Source organism: Antechinus flavipes, chromosome 2 (assembly GCF_016432865.1).
Source record: "Antechinus flavipes isolate AdamAnt ecotype Samford, QLD, Australia chromosome 2, AdamAnt_v2, whole genome shotgun sequence".
In the NCBI taxonomy this organism is placed as follows: Eukaryota; Metazoa; Chordata; class Mammalia; order Dasyuromorphia; family Dasyuridae; genus Antechinus; species Antechinus flavipes.
Genome location: NC_067399.1, coordinates 400,999,737 through 401,016,948, shown reverse-complemented (window position 1 = coordinate 401,016,948; position 17,212 = coordinate 400,999,737). Strand labels below are relative to the sequence as shown.

Genomic DNA, 17,212 nt, shown 5'->3' with positions numbered 1-17,212 from the left:
TTTTCCATATGAACTTTGTTGTTATTTTTTCTAGGTCATCAAAATAGTTTTTTTGGGAGTCTGATTGGTATAGCACTAAATAAATAGATTAGTTTAGGTAGTATTGTCATCTTTATTATATTTGCTCACCCAATCCAAGAGCATTTAATATTTTTCCAGTTGGTTAGATAAAACTTAATTTGTGTGGAAAGTGTTTTGTAGTTTTGGTCATAAAGTTTCTGATTTTCCCTTGGCAGATAGATTCCTAAATATTTTATACAATCAGTAGTTACTTTAAATGAAATTTCTCTTTGTAACTCTTAACTCTTGGGTTTTGTTAGTGATATATAAGAATGCTGATGATTTATGTGGGTTTATTTTGTATCCGGCAACTTTGCTAAAGGTGTGGATTGTTTCTAATAACTTTTTAGTAGAGTCTCTGGGGTTCTCTAAGTATACCATCATATCATAAGCAAAGAGTGATAATTTGGTTTCCTCATTGCCTATTCTTATTCCTTTAATCTCTTTCTCAACTCTTATTGCCAAAGCTAGCATTTCTAATACAATATTAAATAGTAATGGTGATAGTGGACAACCTTGTTTCACTCCTGATCTTTTTGGAAATGGTTGCAGTTTGTCCCCGTTACATATGATGCTTACTGCTGATTTTAAATAGATGCTACTGATTATTTTAAGGAAAAGTCCATTTATTCCTATACTCTCAAGAGTTTTTAATAGGAATGGATGTTGGATTTTATCAAATGCTTTTTCTATTGAGATGATCATATGGTTTTTGTTAATTTGATTATTAATATGGCCAGTTATACTGATAGTTTTCCTAATATTGAGCCAGCCCTGCATTCCTGGTATAAATCCTACTTGATCGTGGTGTATTATCCTGGGGAGGATTTTCTGTAGTCTTTTTGCTAATATCTTCTTTAAGATTTTAGCATCAATATTCATTAGGGAGATTGGTCTATAATTTTCTTTCTCTGTTTTCAACCTACCTGGTTTAGGTATTAGTACCATGTCTGTGTCAGAAAAGGAATTTGGTAGGACTCCTTCATTCCCTATTTTTTCAAATAGTTTATAAAGCATTGGGGCTAATTGTTCTTTGAATGTTTGGTAGAATTCACATGTAAATCCATCTGGTCCCGGGGATTTTTTTTTTTTAGGGAATTGATTAATACTTGTTCTATTTCTTTTTCTGAAATGGGACTATTTAAGCAATTTACTTCCTCCTCTGATAACTTGGGAAGCCTATATTTTTGGAGGTAGTCATCCATTTCGCTTAGGTTATCAAATTCATTGGCATAAAGTTGGGCAAAGTAACCCCTTATTATTTCTTTAATTTCCTCTTCATCAGTGGAAAGTTCTCCCTTTTCATTTTTAAGACTATTAATTTGATTTCCCTCTCTCCTTTTTCTAATCAGATTTACCAAAGATTTATCAATTTTATTGGTTTTTTCATAAAACCAACTCTAAAGACCCTTTGCATGTAGAGATTGCTGGTCTGAGCCTCAGAAGTGAATTACTCTCTTGCTTCTGCATGATTACCTTTGTCTCATCATCCTTGTCTCCCCTTGCCCCAAACAGGGATCTTGTATGTCAATGGGAATCTGGATTTTGAAACTGGCCAAGAGTACTACCTGTCCATTGAATGCATCCGAAAGAGTTCTCCTTCCCTCAATGATGGAACCATGGTTGTAGTCAACATTACTGATGTCAATGATCATCCACCCAAGTTTCTCCAGGATCTGTATAGTGTGGAGGTTAAGGAAGATGCAGCTGTGGGAGAGTCCATCCTCACGGTAAGCCTCCCCACCCCCCTTATCCTTTCCTCCTGCCCTTTATCTAGGGCCCATAGGTGTGGAGCTAGATTCCCTACTTTGTGTCAGTCATTAACATCTCCATGTGGATTAGCATATCAGAGGAAGAGGAGAGCCTGAGGAAAAAGCCAAAGGACCCTAACCTTTGATTAGGAGAAAGTAGACAGGTGCTGGGATAGGTGGCAAGTCTCATGTCTGGTCAGGGTCTAGCATCACATGGTAGCATAAGGTTTGGTGCCCTCTTTGCCCTGGTCAGCCAATACCAACTTGACTCTGTAGTCTAAAGCACCAAGGAGTGAGCTAAGAGACTAAGAGTGGTAATGCTCTGTGAGGGAAAGGGAAAAAGGGAGACATAGACAAAGAAGGGTGATGGTACCTTCTCTTACTCAGGGCAGAAACATATCACCCTAGGCAAGTCACACCCTTTCTCAAACTCAATGTCCTCATCTATTAAAAACATGTTAACCACACGGCATTGTTTTGTCAAATGAGACACATTAAAGCATTTTGTAAATCTTAAGGTACTAAACAAATGCTTCTGTTAGGGCAGTTAGTATCCCTACTTCACAGATGAAGAAACTAAGGCTACAGGAGATTAAATGTGACTTGCCCATAGCTAAAGGTCCGGCAATGAATGGATCTAGGACTTGAACCCAGGCCTTCTGTCTTATTGTCCCCTGGTTTCTTTCCACTGTACCAGCACTATGTTATCTAGTAGTCTCAGTGTCTAGGGACCACAAAATATTTTTCACTTGAGCTTTACAAAGCTAATTGTATTATATAAACATCAGATCTTTTCTTAAATGTGTATTTGAACACACGTAACCAGGCTAAGAACAATATATACAGAAAGAGCCAGTTATGTCATCATTTTCATTTTCATAAAGGAAAAGAAATTGACATTATATTAACTTTTCTTCCTTTTAAATCTTTAATTAATGTTTTTTAAACATTGATGATATACTCCTTTAACTGTTTCTCCTTCCAATAAAACTCTCTTTTCTAACAAAAGAATACAGCTTAGTTCAGTGCAGCACCATTCTAGGAAGCCCAGGTTTGTAGAATAGGCCTGATTCAGACCTATTTAGTACTTCATGCTCAGGACTGAGATGAGCCACTTGTAGACCATGTGACCAATAACAAAAGGGTGTTTATTTAGCCATAGAGTGGTAGGGATCCCCATCAAAGATACAGTACTGATTTAAGTATATTCTGTCCACTTCTTCTCCACATGGAAACTTATTTGGTTAGAAAGTTGTGTTCACTCACACAATCATGGAATCCCCATCAAATCTGAAGGATACCAGCTCCCCTGGGAGTGCCTTTTTATGTCCTATGTGGCTAGGAAGCCATGCCAAAGGATTGAAGTTTAGAACACTGAACCAATCACATTTCAGGAACAACTTTCCTTCCTTTTAAGGAAAACGTAGCCCAATTTTTATGACAGTCTTGAGAAGGGAAAAAGGAATGGAATAAGCAGAATATTAGTGCCTATTAATCTGCCAGGAACTTTAAGGGCTTTACAAATATTCTTTTCTTCTATACTCACAAAAACTCTATGAAGTAAGTCCCATAACTCATGTTGAGGAAACTGAGGCAGTGACAAGTGGCCAGTCTCTTCCATCGCAGAAAATCATTTCCTTTTTACAGGTATCAGCAACTGATGGGGATGGACCCCTAAACAGTGCCATTACCTACAGCCTGGTGGCAGGGGACCGATTGGGCCACTTTACCATCCATCCTAAGAAGGGAGAGCTCCAAATTGCCAAGCATTTGGACTGGGAGGAGGTAAGTTACACAGTTGAAATTTGGGGAAATTGAAAAAGAGGAATTAACATCACACATCTGGAGCTAAGCTATAAAAGTATCCAGACCAAGGACAATGTTCTTACTCTTTGAACAGTGGTAAATCAGAGTCAACTCAATTCATCATCATGCCTCTTAGGAAGGGTAATGGGGACACAAGAGGACAAAGTACATGATATCTAAGGAGCTCTCTCCTTTGATGCAATCACCATATGAAACCCCATTTCCCAGATTTCAGTTCCAGGGTCTACCCAACATTAAACTCCCAGAAGTTGGCCCCCAATCTCAGTTGTATCTGAGGAAGAGACAGACAGATACAGAAAGAAAGAGACAGAAAGAGAGAGAAAAGGAAAGGAAAGAAAGAGACAGAGAAAAAGTAATAGAAAGACAAAGCCAGAAAGAGAGAAGAAAAGAAAAAGAGAGACAGAGAAAAGAAAAGAAAAACAGACCCAGAGAAAGAAGAAAAGAAAAGAGAAAGAGAGACAGAGACAGGCAGAGAGAGAGAGAGAGAAACAAACAGAGAGATAGAGAGGTGGGGAGAATGAGCATTTGGCAGGGCATCTTATCCCCCTGCTAATAGCCCTTATCTTATACCTCCATTGGGCCAGACTTCTAGCTACTTCCTGACACTTCGAGCCACAGACAGTGGACAGCCAGCACTATACCAGGATGTGGAAGTGGATGTACAAGTGGCTGATGTAAATGATAACCCCCCGCGCTTCTTCCAACTCAATTACAGCATTGTGGTCCAGGTAAGGATGAACTTCTGAGTTACTCTGATTCCAGGACCCCAACCACCTCATCTCCTGATAGAATCACAGGATCACAGACCTGGAAAGTTTCTCTGAAGTCATCTCTTCTCATCCTTTCTTACCTAAAGCAGGAATCAACCTCTTACAGTATCTCCAATATGCCCAGGCCCTCTTAAAAATAACTCCAAAAGTGGGAGTTCACTACTGGTTCCTAATGTCCTAGTCATATATCTTTTGGACAGATCTAACTGAAAGTATATGAAACTGATTTCTGCCTTCCTGCATTTCTCCAACTTTTTGCCTTCTAGAGTCAAAATAAATAGAATCCTTTCTTCATGTGACAGGTCTTCAGAAAACAGAATACAGGGATAATGTTCTCCTTAAGTTTTCTCTTCTTAAAGCTAAACATATCCAGTTCCTTTGTCTTATTGATGTCATACCCCAATCTCTTCTTGACAATAAAAGTTGGCCTTCAGGGGCAGCTAAATGGCACAGTGGCTAAAGCACTAGTGTTGGAGTCAGGAGGACCTAAGTTCAAATCTAGCCTCAGACACTTAGTATTTCCTAGCTCTGACAAGTCATTTAATCCCAGATACCTCATCCACAAACAAGAAATTTGATCCTCAGCACTGGATACAATCATCCAGATATGGCCTGCCCAGATGTTTTTGTTGTTCAGTATTTTCAGTTGGATCTGATTCTTTGTGACCCCATTTGGGGTTTTATTGGCAGAGATAGTGGAGTGATTTGTCATTCCTTTCTCCAGTCCATTTTATGGATGAGAAACTGAAGCAAATAGGATAAAGTGATTAGCACAGGATCACACAGCTAGTAATCATCTGAAGCCAAATTTGAACTCAAGAAACTGCATCTTCCTGACTTCAGTCCCAGTGCTCTGTGCACTAAGATGCCCAGGTTTAATAGGGTAGGATTTAGCTTTGGAAGAGACCTTAGGTATCAGTTCAGCCAACCTCATCATTCTATAAATGAATAAGGAAGACCCAGAGAGAATGTAGTGTGTTAGTAGCAGACTTTCAAATAGCTAGTAAATAGCATAGCTAGAATTTGAAGCCAGGTCTTCTGATCGCAAATCCATTGCTTTTGACTATATAGTTTAAAAACTGATTTACTCACAGTCGCCCAAGGGATGGGAGATAACAATAACAACCATAATAATGATATTCAATATTTATATAGCACTTTTAGGTTTACAAAAATGTTTTGCAAATAATATCTCATTTGATCTTTGCAAAAATCTTGTGCTATTATTATTTCCCTTTTATAGACAAGGAAACTAAGAATGAGAGAAGCTAAGTGCCTTGACCAGGGTCACATAGCTAGTGAGTATTTGACAGAATTTGAATGCAGGTTTTCTCAATTCAAAGTCCTACACTTTGTATGCTAGTTGTTAGTAGATTCAAAAGTTGAAAATAACTGACAGAAACACATAGCTAGAAAGGATCAAAGTGAGAACTCTAACTCAGATCTTTTGACTTGACTGAAGTCAGTTACATTTTTTACTATACCATGTGAGGTTAAGGTAGAGTAAACCCTTACTTATCTTATGCAATTTCTATGTAATAACTCACACATGATAATTATTAGTTATAAGACCCTCTCTGGATCTCAGTTCACTTTATCTGTAAAATGGGGATAAAAATTCCTGCTGTGTCTACTTCAAAGACTTAAGAACTAATATGATGATCAAATGAAATAATAAATATGAAAGTATTCTATAAAGAAATAGGGTGATACAATGGGAAGAGCCCTCAGTAGGGAGATAAAAGACTTGGATTGAAGTATCAACCTCCCCCTCTCATCCCAATCCCCAATTACTCATTACACAACCTCTGCTGAGTCATTACCCTTTCTGGGCCTTACTTATAAAATGAGGGAGCAGACATTTTGACTTCTAAAGTACCCTCAAGTTTTATATTAATTGTTATTATTAATTATTATATTATTATGATTAATTCTATTAATTGTTCTTTAAGAATATTATATTTAAGACTCCAAGTCTTCCTTATGCCTTACATTTCCAAGTCTCTCTAACAGCATATAATACAATAGACATGCATAAAGTTATCATAAGCATTAAATAAGTTAACATTTGTAAAAGAGTTTTGTGAATCTTTAAATGCAATATGAATATAACTGTGATCATCATTATTATTTTTAACCCCCATTCCTTGGGCAACTGGGAGTAAATCATTTTTTAAAATTATAACAATAGTAGAAAGCACTTATAACACTATGTACTAAGGTAAGTTATATTACATAGTGAGTTATCATGTAAAAGTTATGTTATTAATGTAATGTCATAAGGTGATTTATTACATAGTGAGTTATGTGTGTTATTACATAATAACTGCATATTTATAAATATTGGTTGATAATATTTTATATTATTTAATTTTAAAATACTCTGAGCTTCTACTATTCATAAACTCATTGTCCCTTTCAGGATCCTTATGATGGGGGTCAGTCAAGAGGTAGGGCTTAGTATCCAAAAGTGGAAACTGAGACTCAAAAAATAAGCCTTCATTCTCTTAATTGCACATTTCCTACTATCTCAGGAGAATGCTCCACTTGGTAGCAGAGTTCTGGAGTTGATCTTGAGTGACCGAGACTCCCCAAAGAATGGGCCACCATATTCATTCCGTATCACTGAGGGCAATGATGGTTCTGCCTTCCGGGTCACAGAGGATGGTTGGCTAGTGACAGCAGCAGCTTTGAATCGAAGATTCAAAGAGCAGTATTTGCTTCAGATTCAGGTAAGAGTCCCCGGAGGGGTGTGTGTGTGTGTGTGTGTGTGTGTGTGTGTGTGTGTGTGTGCAATCCTACTGTTTCCTAATGTCCAGTGGAACTTATTCCTTTTTTGAATAGATTTAATTGTCAGTGATATGAAGCTAAAATCAGCTTCCCTGCATTCTCCCTATTGCTCTTACTTTTTGCTTTCTGTGGTTAGAAAAATGGAATCCCTCTGTCCTATGACAGGTCTTCATATAAGTAGAGATAGGGATAATGCTCCCTTAATTATCTCTTCTCCAAGCTAAGCAAACTCAGTTCCTTTGACTTATCCTCATAGAGTATGGTGTTATATCCCTTCTCCTTGATACATCACAATTTGTTAGTGAAATGTAAACATAGTCCTCAGAACTGGATACAGTCATCCATACTGCTCAGATATAGTAGGGTAACTTGGAAGACTTGGAAGAGACCTAAGGTATCATCTAGGTCAACCCTTTCATCTTGGAGTTTCCAATCCAGTAATAAGACAAGACATATGTAAAAACTATTTTTTAATGTCAATATTTAAAGGATCTGTGAGTTTATGATGTAGGTTTACTGAGGCATATCACAACCCCTCTGCAACTTAATGATTGGTCTTCAAGAGTTGCTGAGGCTGAAAATTTTCCTATTCTATAGTCATTCTGATGATGAGATTCCAAACTTAGATCAACTAAGAAAACAAACATGCAGTCAGTCAACAGACCCATACTCAAAGCTTTTCCAGCTTAACTTTCATATCTTACATTGAGAGGATAACCTTTGAAAAACCAAGGTTATCTCCATGGGATAAGATATCAGAAGAGAATTTTTATTTTTAGCTGTTAAAAAGGATATTTATTAAGAAGATACAGCAATGAAAAAAGTACAAACATTTTCTCCCTATAGCACATCAGTTCCTGTGAAGAATGAAGCAACTACTTTAAAATAGCTGCTCTTAAACACTCTCGCCCTCCTCCCCTCCAAGATCATTTCTGGATGCTGCATTTTATCAGATGCTAAGGAAGATTTGCTACTTTTTGTAAACCCTGACATTTTGGCTGTGGGGTCCATCAAATGCTAAGCTGGGTCTTTGCTGTTGTGTTGGCAGGAACTATTTTGTCATGGACTCCAGTTTGCAGACCTCTAGACCATCGACTTTTCAAATCTTACAAGGTCATTCTATTTCCAATCTTTCATCTAAGTGTAGCAAAGTATGGACCTCACAGGAAGAGAAGCAAAAGTAATCTTTGTGTTCAAGGACCCAAGGTCCCTCCCTTACTTGGAGGTCCACAATAGCTTCTTCTCTCTGGATACAAGAGGAGAAAGTCAGAGAAGGACTTGATACAAGTATTATATATTATATATATTAATATATGATAAGTTTATTTGAGAGGACAAATAAAGTGCTATCAGAGAGTCAAATATGAAGGCCATCATGGATCAGGGAAATAGCGGGGAATGCTTTCTAAGAGAAGGTGGCTTTTGATTTGGACTTTAAAGAATGGGTTATTCTCAGCACTGCAATGATCCAAGACAAATATGTAAGACTTATGATGAAAGGTGCTGTCCATCTCCAGTGAAATAACTGGTAGAGCCTGAATACAGATCAAAGATACTTTTTCTTTACTTTATCTTTCTTAGGATTTTTTGTCTGCATTTTCTTTCACAGAATGACTTATTTGAATATGTGTTTTGCATGACTACATGTGTATAACCTATGTCTAATTGCTTGCTTTTCAATGAAGGGTGTGAGGCAGGAAGAAAAACAGTTGGAACTCAAAATTTGAAAAAAAAAGTTAAAATTGTTTTTACATGTGATTGGAAGAAATAAAATATTAAAGCTAAAAGGAAATTTAAAAAATATAGATACAAATTCAACAAGAGAAGGGCAGGGAGGAAACTTCAGGTTTGGGGACTAGCTTGAGCAAAATGTGCAGAAGTAGGAAAGTACCAGATGCTTAGATAACAGAGAACAGTTTGACTTGAATGTTTGGAGGGGAATAATATGAGATAAGGCTAAAAAGGAGAGTAACTCTTGATTGTGAAGGTTTTCCAATATAAGGCAAAGCAACTTAAAAGCTTTTATTTGGTAGAAATAGAAAGTAACTGAATTTTTTTGAGCCAAAAAGTGACACAAGATAGACTAGTCTGATTGTGCTGTGAAATAAATTGAACTGGAAAGAAAGCAGAAATTAGAAGCACTAGGCAACAAAAATGTAAGGAAAAACAACTTTGAAAGACATAAGAACCCCAACTGTAAAAGAGTGATGATGAAACATGCTCTCCACTTCTAAACACAGGGTTGTTGGACTCAGGGTCCACAATGAGATATAAATTTTAGACTATGGCAAATATGTGGATTTGATTTGCCTGATTATGTTTGTTTTCTTGTTTTGTTTCATTTTTTCTTACAAGAATTGTTTTTTTATTATTATTGGGGAGTGGGAAGAGATTTGAGAGGGAGAAGGAAAGCTAGAGATAGTGATAATTCCTCCCTCCCAAAAAAAAAGAAAAAAGAAAAAAAAGGGTTTGTTGAAGCATTTCTAAAACACACAAACACACACACACACACACACACACACACAGAAGAGAATAGAATATAGATAAGTAGGCAGCTTTGAAAGTAGTATATTAAATGTATCATATAATCAAAAAAATTAAGTTGTACATAACAGATAATCCTCTTTTTTCTGTTTGTCTTTACAAAGGAAAATATTCCCTTTTATTATTCATTCAATTCAGAATAAAAAACATAAGGACTTAGAAAATGCAAGGAGTTTAATACAATTGCTTAAGAAGAGATAGATTCCAGAGAAGTTGTATGCTTAGAAATGACTGGCTGTAAATATAAATGTAAAACGTAAAGTGTAAATGTGAAAAAATGAAATGATTGACAGCATATGAAGGAAGAGATAAACAACCTAAGATTATGAACTGGGGAACTGGGGAATGGAGATTATATTTACAGATATGGTAAAGTTAGAAGCAAAAACAGTTTTCAGTGGGAAGGAAGTAAGAATGCTGCTAGATATATTAAAGAAGTACTGGTGAAAGATACAAGTGGAAATGACCATTTGGGGGCTGGAAGTATAGATCCGGAGCTGAGAAAGCAAGGTCAGAACTGGGGAATATAGATTTTATGAGTCACCTGCACAATAATCGTAGTTGAACCTGGAGGGTGGAGGTGGGTGAAGGGAAATCAGGGAATCAAAGGATTCTAGGATAGTAGCTAGAGAGGCCCCTAAGTGAGATGCAAAGAGGCAAATTATGCGGTCAAAGCTGTAAATAGAAGAAAGAATGAAGAGACAAAAGAGCCAGAACCTTCAGAAGCATTCACATTAAGAAAGTAAGAATATGAAGAGCCAAGAAAAGAAAATTTAAAAAGCATTTAGAAGTAAATAGATAACCAAGAGAGTGTGTTATGGTACCTCTGAAATTAAGAGAGAGTTAACAGGAGAAGTGATCAACAAATATGATGCTATAGAGGGGCATTTGATTAAAGGAAGCCAGTTATAAGACCCAAGGTGGCAGTGGTTAATATGGAAGTAGAGGCATAGATAACATTTTAAGAAGTATGTCAATAAAAGTAAAGTGGGAAATAGTATAGAAAGATCAAGAAAAGGTCTTTTTCATTGGTGGATAATCAATGCTCAATAGCATGTGGACAGGGGATAAATTGGATGATGATGTGTAAAGAAAAGAATATTCAAAAATGTAGTAAATAGTGAGATTAGGTGGACATGTGGCCAGTACAAGTGAAATCAGAGTTGTTCAGATGGACTGAAAAAATAGGAATGAAAGTGATATAGATGAGGGGTGAGAAAACGAGTGAGGTAGATGGATAGTGAAGTTGTGGCCAGCAAATGGAATTTCAAATTTCTGGATCTGGGAAGAAGCATGTGCAGCTCTAAGATGATGAAGTTAAAGCTGGGCTCATGCTAGTGCACTGCAAACGTGGATGGAGAAAGAAGTCATCTCAGTATTTTATTCATATATTTTCTATTTATATCACTTATATTTCTAAATGTGGCCCTTCTCCTCTAAGAGAACCATTCCTTATAATAAAGAATAATAAAGAGTGGGGAAAGGAACTTTTACAATTCAGCAAAATGAACCAACACTTCAAAAAGTCTGATATTTTGCACTGCTGCATACATCGTTTTCCACCTCTCCAAAGAAAGGAGAAAGCTGTGTTTTTATGTGTCTTCTTTTTGGACAAACTTGGCCATTTAATAGCATCTAATTTTAGTTGTTTTGCTGTTCTCTTCCTTTATGTCATTGTAAGCATTGTGCATATTGTTTACTTGGCTCTGGTTATATCACTGCATCATTTCCATATACATCTTCCCATGTTTCTCTGAAGCTGTTGTATCCATCATATTCATTGCTAATGAGTGTGATTGTGGTCTTCCTTGACAGGTATCAGACAGCGGAGTTCCTCCTCTCTCTTCTTCAGCGTTTGTCAATGCCCAAGTCACAGAGCAGAGTCAGTACCCACCTTCTGCCCTCCCTCTAGAGATCTTCATCACCACGGCGGAGCAAACGTTTCAGGGAGGCGTGGTAGGGAAGATCCATGCTACTGACCGGGATCCTCGTGACACTCTAACATATAGACTAATGGACAAAAAGCCCACCCATAGCTACTTTTCAGTGGGTGTTGCTGATGGCAAGATCATTGCCAACGAGGGGTTGCCCCATGGCCACTATAGCCTCAAAATCAACGTCAGTGATGGGACCTTTGTGACCTCTGCTGGAGTCCAGGTTCATGTGTGGCACGCAGCCCCAGCAGCCCAGGCACACACGGTCCTACTGCAGTTCCGCCATCTCTCCCCAGAGGAGTTTGTGGGTGACCATTGGCGCAACCTGCAGAGGTTCCTGGGCAGTGCCCTGGGTTTTGAGCGTCAGCACATCTATCCTGTGAGCCTGCAACCTGCAGAGGAGGCGGTGGGAATAGACCTCCTCCTTGCCTTTGAGGAAGCTCTGGGCTCTTTCCACGAACCCCGAAGCCTTGCAGACTCCATTGCTCGCCGGGCCAGGGAAATGGAACACTCCGTGGGAATCCACATGACCAAAGTAGCTCCTGTGGTGCTATGCCAGGGCCCAGGCTGCCAGGAACACATCTGCACAGAGACTCTTCAACTGGACTCAGGAGCCGTGTCCACCTATAGCACAGCCAGAATTAGCATCCTGACCCCTAAGTACAGCCTGAGACTGAACTGCTCTTGCAATGGTGAGGGAACCTCCTTGTCCTTGGGGCAAGACTGACACTGCCCTAATTTCCCAGGATAAAAACAGTCATTAATCTTAATCTCTTTAGGTCCCAGGTTATTGCATCTGCATTTTAGTTGTTAGACTATTGAATTGAATCCATTTTAACTGGAGGGATGTTGATTTAATTGCTACTACATATAAAGCCCCCGCTGGATGCTGGATACTTAGAGATACAAAGTTTAGAGTCCCTGCCCTGATGCATGCTTAAGTTTTAGCTGATGGATATGATACATAATACAAAGATAACAATAAAACAAGTATATCAGAAAAGTATAGAAAACAGTACTGAATGAGATCTAGGTTAGGAAAAGTTGTTACTTTTGGGGAGAATCAGAAAAGGCCACTTTGGTAAAGGTGGACTTTTAAGGAGGGACAGAAATAGAAAAGGCAAAGAATGGGAGGGCATTCCAAGTAGAGGGAATAGTGGGTGCAAAGGCAAGAATAGATGTATGACATCTGGTATGTCATATGACAATCTGGTACCCTGCTGAAAGTGCTCTCACCAAGGCTGCCAATCGTTACTTAACTGCTTAAGCCCATTTCAGTCCCTGTCTCTCTTGACCGCTCTGCAACTTCTGACATTGTTACCCACTCATTCCTATATATTCTTTCTCTCTGTCTTAGCTTCTACAACACACTTTTCTTTCCTGGTTTCTTCTTCCCTTAATTCTTTGACTATCCCTCCTCAGTTTCCTTTGTTGAATCATCATCTATTTCTTTGTATGTGTCTCAGACCTACTATTTCTCACTCGTTTCCTTGGTGATCTTATTTGTTCCCATGGATTCAATAATCTTTATGTAGTCAAACTTCCAAATCAATATATTTCTTCCTAATTTCTCTCCTGAACTCTAGTCCCCCATTACTATCTAAAAATCTTGCTGAATTTGTTAACATGTCCAAACTACATCTTTGTATCTCCTATTTCTAGCATAAAGAGAATATTATAAGGGAGTGAAACTGGGAGGAGTGTGAGAAATAAAAGGGGTCAATGATGACTTCAAGATTATAAACTGGGTGGCTAAGAAGATGGTGGTAACATAAGCAGAAATAGAAAAGTTGCTTAGGAAGAGGGAAAGATGAATAGTTCTATTTGGGCCATGTTGAGTTTTAAGTGACAATGGATTATTTGAGTGAAGATATCTAACTGGCAATGGTATGGGAGTTCTAGGGAAAGGGCTTAAGGTTGGAGATATAGCTTTAGGAATTATCTCCATATATATGAAATTGAATCCATGGGAGTGAGATCACCAGGGAACAAATGTAGAGAAAGAGAAAAAGATCAAGGATAGAATATTGGAGAAGAGCCCTCTCTGTGAGATTGGGAAGGAGATGAGGAACCAGCAAAGGAAACAGAGTGGGTAATGAGGCAAGAGAATAACCAGGAGAGTGTAATGTTTCTAGAATAGGAAGGAAATCATGTCCAATGCTGCAGAGAGTTTAAGAAGGATGAGTACAGAAGCCATTGCAGGGGACTAAAAAGAGATAGAAATAGAAGTGGTGGCATTGATTGCAGACAAATTATCCCCTGTGGAAAAGGCCACAATTTAATGCCATTATGGAATGGTTACTTCTCTCTAACCATGGCCTCTGCCTGATCCCCACCCCCCATCCTGAAGACTTGTTAAGAAATATCCTATTAAAAGCCCCTCATTGAGCCTTGATCCCTACCTTTGATTAACTCCAATTTAATATAAGCCCTAACTCCAGCTCCCAAGAAAGCCATGAACTGCCAGGGGTCCCTACTTCCCAGAGAACAGAGAAGAAAAGTCCTGATTCACCTGACTGAGATTAAGGTAACAAAGCTTGTTTTGCAGACACAGCTGCCAGGTTTGGCAGTCAGAGCTCGGTGCAGTACAAACACCCTTTTGCCCAGAACTGGCATATCCGTCTCCAGATGAAAACCCAGCAGTCTCATGCTTCATTGCTCTTCCTCAACTGGTCCACGGTGGCCTTCCTGGAGGTAGGGGTCAATCTTTGGGGGAGGGGGGAAGGTGATACAATGGATGAGGGGTCTGTTCTGTCTAGCCTTCTGCTTCCTGGCAAAGAGAATCTTACAAAGACCGTTAGAGCTGGATAGGGTGTGAGAGTTAAAGAGGACTTTAAAATAGAAAATTCAGTGCCATAAGTGGAAGGGTCTTCAAATAGAGTGTAAGAGCTAGAAGGTGGCTCCAATATTATCTTGTTCAATCATCTTATTATGCAGAGAAAGAAAATGAAGCCCAGAGAAATAAAGTGACATGTTCAAGAATAAACAGCTAAGTCTTAAGCAGAGATCTTTTATCTCTTAGCCAAAGTTCTTTGTGCTATACCATAACACTTGCTCAAGAGAAATAAGTTGAGATAATTATTTTTGTTATTGTTCAGTTATCTGAACCCTTGATGACCAATCCCATTTGGAGATATACATGGTTGAGCGTAACAAAGTTCCCTACTTGATGGTAATGTCTTTGTTCACTATGTTTCTTATGTTATTTTTTTTATTGGATGTATTCTTGATCCTCCTTCCTGCCAATCAAAATTCTATTCTTCTTTTGAGGCTCAATTCCAGAGTCACTTCCTCAGGAAGACTTCCCAACCCAAAGAACACCCTCTCCCCTTTCATCTCCTTGAGCCATTACCATTTCTTCCTCTATTCTGTGCCATTTTATCCAGTTCTTTCATGGTCTCAGGTGTGACATTCTTGCCTAAAAAGCAAAAACAAAAGCTCCTGAAGACACACTCTTTTTCCATTGATATACATGTCAACCAATCTACCTTGCCACCTTCCTTACCTTGTGTGATTTGTGTCCGTGTTCTTCTCATAAATCCTTCACAAAGATTAACATTGTTTCAAGAATTCAAAAGAGAATAAGAGTTCACACTTACATAGAGAGATCTTTACCATTTACTATTGGTCCTCTTCAAGCACAAAGGAAATCTACCACTTGTACTCCTGGAGGATTGTATCATATTAGGAAGAAATATAGTGCAGTGGAATATTAGGAATCAAGACACATGAATTCTATCTTTTTCTTTGCTGATCATTTACTGTGTAACTCTAGACTTGTCACTTCTCTCTGGGCCTCAGCTTCCCCATCTGCAAAATTGTTTTAATAATCCCTGCCATGCCTCTCTCTCAGGACTGTTGTATGGATCAAAGCAGATGATGTGTGTGAGTATTTTGGAAATTATGAAGTGTTATACAAGTACTTTACTTTGAAGAAATCTGTGACTTCCAAAGTGTTGGTATTTCCTATACCAGTACGGATTGCAACTTGCTGCCCTCTTCTCATTCTGTTTGGTTCTGGTCCATATCTTTCCATAAAATCCTCCCCCAACAATCCACTTACTGTACTAGAGGCCTTCTCTGATTCCTCTGTGAACCTAGGAACATGAACTGTCCAACTCTTCTTGCCTCTCATTGTTGTAACCTATCTACCTTCTTTTCTGATTATATATGTCCTGGATAATTATGTCTTTTTGGACTGTTCTTTATGCATAATATGCTGAAACCTGTGCAACCCAACACATATCATTCTATCACCCATTGGTTTACTTTTAATTTTGATTATTCAGAAATTGTGGTGTTTGTGATTCAGAGTCATATGAGTTGGGCTTTTGCAGAATCAGGGTGCTTGGGACCATTACTGTGTAATTTATCAAATGTAGGTCAAGCCTATCTCCTTTTATTCAATACTAGGCCTTCTTCATTTTCTATCCATATTATTTTCCTAAGGTAATTATACTGGTTGACCAACTTTAAATGGATACATTCAATTGCATATAAAAAACAAAAAAAAATGCTGTATTTTTTTCAGCATAAATGGTTAAAAGTTTTTCTAGTAATTAATACTTTTACTACAGAGATCTTATAATCTTCTGGAGCTCAATAAAATGAACATAATGTCATCAGTGAATGAAACAGACAAGATCATAGAAACAAGCCCTCATACCTGTTATATACAAAATTCAGAATATAAATTAATTCTGAAAACCATTAAAAGATGATTTAAAAATCATCTATGTATGCTTAACTTGTAGCCTCAGTTAAAAAGCATTAAGCACTTACTATGTGCCATCTCCCTTCCAGCTCCTACTCTCAGTACAAAGGAAATACAGAAAAGCAATCATACAGTCTCTTCTCTTCTAACTGGATAGCTATTTGCAAAACTGGACAGTGGAACCAGCTGTTGTGCTCTCCCATTAATAGCTTTTTGGGTTTACTTTGCAGCTGGCTGATGGGATGCCACGTCTGGAGTACCACTGTCAGGGTGGTTTCCAAGGGAACCTCTCTTCCACTTTCTATGTGAGTGACCAAGAGTGGCATTTAGTCCTGTTGGAGGTGACAGGGATGTCCATCCGTCTGCAGATTGATAACAAGGGCAATATTTCCACTGTACTCCCAGAGCATTGTAGAAGCCCTCAGATTGGGGGAGACCTTTTTCTGGGTGGCCATATCCGCCCTCACCTGCCTCAGCAGACTTCCAAAGCCTTTCAAGGATGTGTGAAAGACATCATGGTCAACAGAGAAGAACTGGAACTGTTGTCTAATAACCAAAAGAAGAGAGCAAGCTTTCTGAAGGGGATAGCTCTTACCCAGTGTTGTCCCCAGGGCAATGTCTGCAGTCTGAACCCCTGTCTTAATGGTGGCCAGTGCTCAGAGACCTCCAGAGGAGGTAAGGGCTTGCCCTCTTTGCAAGCTTCACTTACATATAGTATCCTAAGTGTCTCAGTTTTCCCCTAAGTTGAGAGTTCTTCATGTGGAGTCTGTGAACTTGTTTTAAAAAAATTTTGGTAACTGAATCCAAATATAAAGTCTTGTT

The 17,212-nt window shown here is 38.4% G+C and overlaps 1 protein-coding gene across 1 annotated transcript in view; it reads left to right on the top strand.

Moving 5' to 3' along the window:
- Positions 1-17,212, top strand: part of FAT2 (FAT atypical cadherin 2) — an 84,284-nt gene that overhangs the window by 61,539 nt on the left and 5,533 nt on the right. Inside the window, 7 exon segments of the mRNA XM_051978744.1 lie at positions 1,576-1,790; positions 3,459-3,596; positions 4,223-4,366; positions 6,943-7,140; positions 11,558-12,368; positions 14,225-14,370; positions 16,621-17,065. Of these exon segments, the coding sequence (XP_051834704.1) occupies positions 1,576-1,790; positions 3,459-3,596; positions 4,223-4,366; positions 6,943-7,140; positions 11,558-12,368; positions 14,225-14,370; positions 16,621-17,065 (2,097 nt within the window).